Source organism: Carlito syrichta, unplaced genomic scaffold (assembly GCF_000164805.1).
Source record: "Carlito syrichta isolate Samal-C Ts95f unplaced genomic scaffold, Tarsius_syrichta-2.0.1 Scaffold107893, whole genome shotgun sequence".
NCBI lineage: Eukaryota > Metazoa > Chordata > Mammalia > Primates > Tarsiidae > Carlito > Carlito syrichta.
The window spans coordinates 18,512-26,138 of NW_007051989.1; the positions used below are offsets into that span (position 1 = coordinate 18,512).

The 7,627-nt window shown below is 53.8% G+C and overlaps 1 protein-coding gene across 1 annotated transcript in view; it reads right to left on the minus strand.

Annotated features, from left to right (window-relative positions):
- The window catches only part of LOC103270294 (voltage-dependent N-type calcium channel subunit alpha-1B-like), a gene marked incomplete at its 3' end in the record, with an annotated part of 22,047 nt that extends 18,383 nt beyond the window's left edge, over positions 1-3,664 (minus strand). Inside the window, exons 1-3 of the mRNA XM_021717147.1 lie at positions 3,619-3,664; positions 3,353-3,426; positions 3,161-3,288 (exon numbers count right to left, since the gene is read on the minus strand). Of these exons, the coding sequence (XP_021572822.1) occupies positions 3,161-3,288; positions 3,353-3,426; positions 3,619-3,664 (248 nt within the window). The remainder of the gene's footprint in view (positions 1-3,160; positions 3,289-3,352; positions 3,427-3,618) is intronic.
- Between the last annotated feature and the right edge of the window lie 3,963 nt (positions 3,665-7,627).

Here is a 7,627-nt window from a genome sequence, read left to right on the forward strand (position 1 = left end):
CCCGCTCCCAGCCCACCTTCCTCTCCAGACTGCCACGATCCTCCTGGCCGCTCTGCTCTGCCGCCCCGCCCTCCTCCTCTAGCGTGCCACCCATCCTGCCAGGTAAGCCCAGCCCACCCGCCACCCCTTCGGCTTCACCAAGCCAGACGTGGCCTCCCTTTCCTCAGAAGCTCCCTGGCCTCAGCTGCCAACTGCGTGGGCCCTCACGGGGCCCGCTATCTCGGTGAGCCCGCGCCTGCTGCACGTCCGGCCCCACCCAGCACGCAGCAGATGCTCGGAGGATGTGGTTAGACAGATGGATGAACAGAAAATGAGCAGACGGGTTGCTCCGAGTCGGCGCTTCCCCGCCAAGTGCTGAAGCCACAGCAAGAGCGGCTGGGAAAAGGCAGCACGAGAAACCGGCAACTCCACGCCTGCCCCTGTGCCCGCAGCAAGCACGTGCACACACACATGCACTGGCAGGCATGTGCACACGAACACACGGGGAACTCACATGCATACTCACACAGCACACACGCACGCACACAAACACATACACGCACAAGCACAGGTGCACACACCACACATACGTGTGTGCACATGACGCGTGCACTCACACACATGCCCACACACAACCACACAGGCATGCACACACAGACATGCGGTTTACTTGTGCGTGCACATGCACACGCACCCAGACATACACACGCAGTCACCTGTGCACACACACAGACGTGCATGCACATAAACATGCAGGTGTCTATGCACGTGCAGGTGCACAAAGCCACACTCACACACACATGCATTCAGCTGTGTACACGCATAGTACATGTGTGGCCACATAGTACACACGTGCACACAGCACACCCATGCATATGCACACATCTGTGGTTTTGCGCACACATACACTCACACACACGCACACACAAAACTTAGGAAATTTCCCAAAGTTTTGCTGCTGTGCCAAAGTTTCTCCCAGAGAGTGAGGAGACACATCAGTCATGGAGGCAGGCTGGAGGCCTCGAGATGCCCTCTGCTCCCTTCTGGACGTGGGGCCCAGACAATGTGCTCAGCTGCCTCTGCCGTGCCCGCCTACCCCGGACATCCGGAGGCAGCTGTGTTCCAGCCTAGGCCTGGCAGGGCAGCACAGCCATCCGGGCCGCTCATAGGCTGTGGCAGCCCCGCTCCAGGCCTGCGGCCCTGGCGTGCTGCCTTGTCTGTGCCGCCTCCGGGTGAGGGAAGCATTCTGCCGCCTGCTTTTCCAGCCGCGCTGTATCGCATCCTGGCTGCCTACGCCCTGCAGGGACCCCGTTCTCAAACTCCGGAGCTCAGGAAACACTGTGCCCTCGCAGTGCGTGAGAAGCCGCGGTCTGGCCCAAGGCCACTCCCCGCTCGTCCCACCTCTGCTCTTGCCTGTGCTGCCTGGAGAGGACCCACGTGTGCGACTCGTAAGGACCTCGTCTGGCCTGCCTTCCGCCTCTGGTTCACACCGCCTCCTCTACAGCATCTCTGCTTTCTGCAACACGGTGTCCCCGGGAACAAAGGTTCCTAGAAACAGCAGCAACTCTCTGGCCCACACAGCCAGGATGGGCTTGCTAGAACTCGCCCAAAGCTGCCTCCGTGGGCTGAACACGGTCTAGGCCGCGAGTGTGGGCGGTCTCCCCTTCGCTCCAACCGGGCCTTCCTGGACACAGGTTCTGTGTGAACATCCCCGGGCCTGGACCCTCCAGCACGAACTGGGCAGGGCAGGGAGCGCAGGCGTGTAGACGCCTCAGACACAGTAGGGTTCTCCAAAGCCACATGACGGCCGGGTACACCACAAACCATCAGCAGCCTCCATGCTTGTTCGGCACAGTGCAAAGACGGCCAGGTTTCCACAGACGTGGGAACACACACAGACACGCTGTGGCCTCAGAAGAGCCAGGACAGAAGGGGCCTGCGTCTCCGGTCCCTGGTGCTGCCGGCGGCTCCGGAAGGGGGCTGGGTAGCCCCTCTGGATCCTCACCCTGCCGGGCAGGGGCACTGCGGGAGTCTGGGCAGATGGGGGTGGAGCGCCCCACACACTGAGCTGTGACTTAGGGGGCAGCGGGACCCGCGCTGCCAGGCGTCTCCCGCAGCAAGAGTGCTGGATGCAGAGCATGGGCAGAGACAAGCGACCCCGGCGGGAGGGGTGGCATCCACTCACACTCGGAGGACTGCCTCCCGGGCATGCTGTGAGCCAGGCCCGAGCCAGCCTGTCTCCCGGCCGAGGCCACCCGGCCCCTCCGTCTCCTGCGCTCAGTCTTGCAGACAGCAGCAGCCGCCGCTGGAGCGAGCAAGCGCGCGAATGAGGCCATGAGTGACTGGATGAAGGGACGGGCAGATGGACAGATGGCGAGCACGCTGCTCTGCGCGGCTTCCTCCTGAACCAGCCCTCAGCCCCGAGGGGGAGAGCCCGCCACGGTGTGCAGGATCCCTGGAACCTGGCCTCAGCCTGCTTCGCCTTCTGGCCCCGAAGCACGCCCTTCACGACCCCCTGGCTGGTCTGAAAGCAGATCACCCCTCACTTAGGCAACGCGGTGAAGCTGTGCTGCCATGACCAAAGTGTCTTCAATATGCTAGCGCCTTCCTGGTAGCTCCTAGTAAGTCAGCCACGTGCAGCCTGGGCTAGGGACACTGAGGGGCATGTGGGCTCCTGTCTCCGAGGGACCGAGCAGAGAGGGAGAGCACTGAGCCCCTCGGGGAGAGCGCCAGAAAACGGCGCCTTCTGCCCTCAAGACCCTCTGAGCTCCACAAGGACCACGTGGCCGTGCTGTCTCCACACCCCGCCCCCTTGAGCCTCCCTGAACCCCCAGGACCGGCCTTGAAGAAGACAGTGAACTCTGGCTCAGTACAAGCCTGAGTCTCACAGCCCCCTGAAAAACTTCCATGACCCCCAGGCACCCTCCTGCGGGTCTGAGGGTCTCCAAGAGCCTCAGGCCGGGGGTCCCAAAGACCAGACCTCCAGCCGTGTGGGACAGAAAGGGATTAGGCCCGCTCGGGGGAAACCAGCGCTGTCCCCGGGGGGGCAGGATGGCTCGCCGGGCCCCAGCCAAAGCCTCAGGGGCCGCTCACCGGACGCACGCCCAGAGCCACTCCAGCCCTGCCCTGAGACCGTAGGTGTGGACTGCCCCGAGGACCTCAGAGCACGCGGCTCACTTACCACGCGGCCGGGTCGTACTCAGCCCAGACCCGGATGAACTCGTCCAGGTGGTGAGGCCCTAGGATGGAAGAGTCCCGCGTAAGGTACTCAAAATTGTCCATGATCACAGCCACAAAGAGGTTCAACATCTGCGGGACAGGAAGGGGAAGAGGTGACGCGGAGAGACCTCAGCCCGCCCTCTCGCCCCCGCACCCTGCAGCCCAGCGCGTGCGTGAAGCCCTCGGGACAGCAGCGGCCGCTCTGATTTGGCCAGCGCCTGCCCAGACCTGCTCTCCCCACAGGCCTCGCCCTGGGACTTCCAGGGCTCCTTGTCCCCGTCGTTCTGGGTCCCCCACGCAAGCCTCTGCCCGAGCGCAGCCCTCTGCAGACCCCTGCGCCCCCGGCTCCTGCTCTACCCTAGCTCATGCCGGTGATCTTGCCCAGGACCCAGCCTGCCACTGAGGTCCATCTAGGTTCACCCCCCCCCAGGATGCCTTCCACGAACGCAGTGGCTTTGATGTTCATGGTGTGGGCTCTATGGCCAACAGCACACAACCGTTTTAAAATGTGCAATTCGGTGGCATTTAGTGTGTTCACATATCGTACAACTGTCTTTCTAGTTTCAGAATTTCTCACCACTCCAGAAGACCCCGTACTCATTAAAGCAACCATCCCATTCCACCCTTGTCCCTTAGTGACCCCTCATCTCCTTCCCGCCTCTATAGATCTGTCTGTTCAGGACATTTAATTTTTTTTTTTTGACTTGGAGTCTCACTCCGTCGCCCCGACTGGAGTGCAGTGGCCGCTCCCGGCCACTGCAGCCTCGACCCGCTGGGCTCCGGCAATCCTTCCGCCTCAGCCTTCCGAGTAGCCGGAATTACAGGCATGTGCTACCACACCCGGCTGACTTTTTAAATTTATTGTAGAGATGAGGTCTCACCAAGTTGCCCAGGCGGGTCTCGAACCCGTGGACTCAGGCAATCCACTCACCTCAGCCTCCCAAAGCACGGGATTACAGGCTGAGCCACCAAGCCCGGCTTGGACATTTAATTTAAAAGGAATCCCACACCACGTGGCTTTTTTTTTGAGTGGGAATCTCACTCGGTTGCCCAGGCTGGTGTGCAGTGGCATGCTGCCGGCCACTGCAGACTCGACCCGCTGGGCTCCAGTGATCCTTCCGCCTCAGCCTTCCAAGTAGCCGGAACTACAGGCGCACGCTACCACGCCCAGCCAATTTTTGATTTATGGTAGAGCAAAGTCTCACCAAGTTGCCTGGGCTGGTCTCGAACCCGCAGGCTCAGGCAATCCTCTCGCCTTGGCCCCCCAAAGTGCTGGGATGACAGGCGTGAGGCACCGTGCCTGGCCTAGTGTGAGGTTTTCAAGGCTCGTCCATGCTGTGGCTGTGCTGGCACTCTTTTCTCGGTGTGGCTGAGCACCATTCCATGGGCCTTTCCCAACCTCATTCATTCGCTGACAGACGCGTGGGCTGTTTCCACCTTTTGACTATTGCGGTTAATGAGGCCATCAACATTCACGCCCAGGTTTTTGTGTGGCCCGATCTCTTCATTTCTCTCGGGTTTATACCTGGGAGTGGAATTGCTGGGTCCCATGGTAATTCTCTGCTTAAGTCTCAGGAGCTGCCAAGCACTTCTCATAGCACCTGCTGTGTTTCACACTGCTGCCAGCAATGCACTGCTGTTCCTATGTCTCCACATCCTTTCCCACACTTGCCTCTTTCCATTTCCCGAAAAACGGATGTGAAGTGGTATCTCATTGTGCTTTGGATTTGCATTTCCTTGACCCTGAACATCTTTTCATGTGATTATTCACGTGTATATCTTCTTTAGAGGAAAGTCTATTCTGATCCTTTGCCCATTTTAAAAATTGAATTGTCTTTTGGTTGTTGAGTTGCAGGAGTTCTCTACATATGCTGGATATTAGCCCCTTATAAAATATATGATTTACAAATATTTTCTCCCATTCTGTTGATCACATTTCCAGATATTTGATAATGTCCTTTGATGTACAAATGTTTTAAACTTTGATGTAGCGCAGTGTATGTATTTTTTATTACGTTGCTCATGATTTTGCTGTCAAATCTAAGAATCAGCTACTGATCCTGAGGTCTCGAAGATTTATCCCCATGTAGTCTTCTCGCAGTTTCACAGTTTTCACTCTTCTCTTTAGGTCCTTGAGTTAATTTCGGATACGGAGTAAGGTAGGGCTCCAATTTCGTGCTTCTGCCTGTGAATATCCAGTTTTCAACATCCCATTTGTGGAGGAGACTGCACTCTCCCCCATTGGATTGTCACTGAAAGAACGGTAATTCTTTCCCCCACGGGCACCCTTGCCAAAAATAATTGACCATACATGTTTGGGTTTATTTCTAGGTGTTGTATTCTATTCCATTGACCCACATCTCTCCTTGGGCCAGTTACCATACTGGTTTAACTACTGTAGCTTTCTAGAAATGTTTGAAATTGGCAAATGTGAGTCCTACAACTTTGTTTCCCTTTTGCAAGATTGGTTTTGCCTACTTAAAAATCCGCAAGAATCTGAGGATATGCTTTTCTCTTTCAAAAAGAAAAAAAGGCCAGGCTCGGTGGCTCAGCCTATCCCAGCACTTTGGGAGGCCGAGGCGAGTGGATTGCCTGAGCCCGCTGGTTCAAGACCAGCCCAGGCAACTTGGCAAGACCTCGTCTCTACAATAAATAAAAAATTAGCCAGATGTGGTAGCACACTTGGGCTACTTGGAAGGTTGAGACGGAAGGACTGCCAGAGCCCAGCAGGTCGACACTGGGGTGGCCGTGTGTGGCCGTGTGTGTGTGCCACTGCACTCCAGCCTGAGTGACAGAGTAAGACTCCAAACTTGGGAGGAAAAAAAAAAAAAGCCACTAGGATTTTGATAGGGATTGCATTTAATCTACACATTGCTTGGGGTAACACTGCCATTTGAACAATATAAAGTCATCCAGTCCATGGACATAGGTGCATTTCTATTTAATTAGGTTTGCTTTAACTTCTTTTCAGCAATGTTTCGTAGTTTTCATTGTACAAGTCTTTCACCTACTTGGTTATTTATTCCTAGCTATTTATTCTTTTGGATGTCATTGGAAACAAATTATTTTCTTAATTTCTTTTTCAGAATGTTTGTTGCTGGCGAATAAAACCACTGGTTTTTGAGTGTTGATTTTGTTTATTAGCTCTAATTATATTTTTGTGTCTGTATATATTCTTTCGGATGATCTATATATAAAATCATGTTACCTGCAAATAAAGACAGTCTTGGTTTTTCCTTTCCTTTTATTTCTTCTTCCTGCCTAATTGCTCTAGCTGGGACTTCCCAATCATAATGCTGGATATAATGTAGTGAAAGTGGCATACTTGTCTTTTTCCTGATCCTTTAGAGAAAGCTTTCAGTCTTTCGTCATTGACTATGATGTTAGCTGTGACTTTTTCATAAAAGGTCTTTATCATGTTAAGGAAATTCTCTTCTATTCCTAGTTTGCTTGGTATGTGTGTGTCTTTTTTTCCTAACACTGAAAGGGCGTTGAATTTTGTCAAATGCTTTTTCTCCATCTATTGAGATATGCTTTCCCCCCTTATTCCATTAATGTGATGTATTACATTGATTGGTTTTCTTATGTTAAATCATCTTTGCATTTCTGGGATAAATTCCATTTGGTCATGGTGTATAATCCTTTTTACTGTGTTGTTAGAATTGGTTTGCAGCCGGGCTTGGTGGCTCAGCCTGTAATCCCGCGCCTTTGAGAGGCTGAGGTGAGTGGATTGCCTGAGCCCACAGGTTCGTGACCCACCTGGGCAACTTGGTGAGACCTCATCTGTACAATAAATCAAAAATTAGCCGGGCGTGGTAGCGCCCGCCTGTAATTCCAGCTACTCGGAAGGCTGAGTCGGAAGGATCGCCGGAGCCCAGCAGGTCGAGGCTGCGGTGGCCGGGAGCGGCCACTGCACTCCAGTCTGGGCGACGGAGTGAGACTCCAACTCGAAAAAAAAAAAAAAAAAAGAATTGGTTTGCTAGTATTTTGTGGAGGATTTTTGTATCTATATTCATTAAGGATATGAGTCTACAGCTTTCTTTTCTTGTGGCATATCTGGCCATGGTATCAGGGTAATGCCAGCCTCCTGGAATGCTGTGGGAAGTGTTTTCTTCTATTTTTGAGAAATGTCTGAGTGGCAATTCTCTTTTTATCGTATTGTATTTTTACTGTGGTAAAATACATAACAAAACTCACCATTTTTAAATATATTCACACTGTTACGCAACCATCAACACCATCCATCTGCAGAACTTTTCTCATCTTCCGAAACTGAAACTCTGTATCCCTTAAATAACAACTCCCCATTCCCCCTCCGCATCCCCCAGCGACCACCATCCCCCCTCTTGTCTCTACGAGGGTGCCTACTACAGGTGCCTCACAGAGGTGAAGTTACATGGTATCTGTTCTTTTGTGACCTGCTGACTTC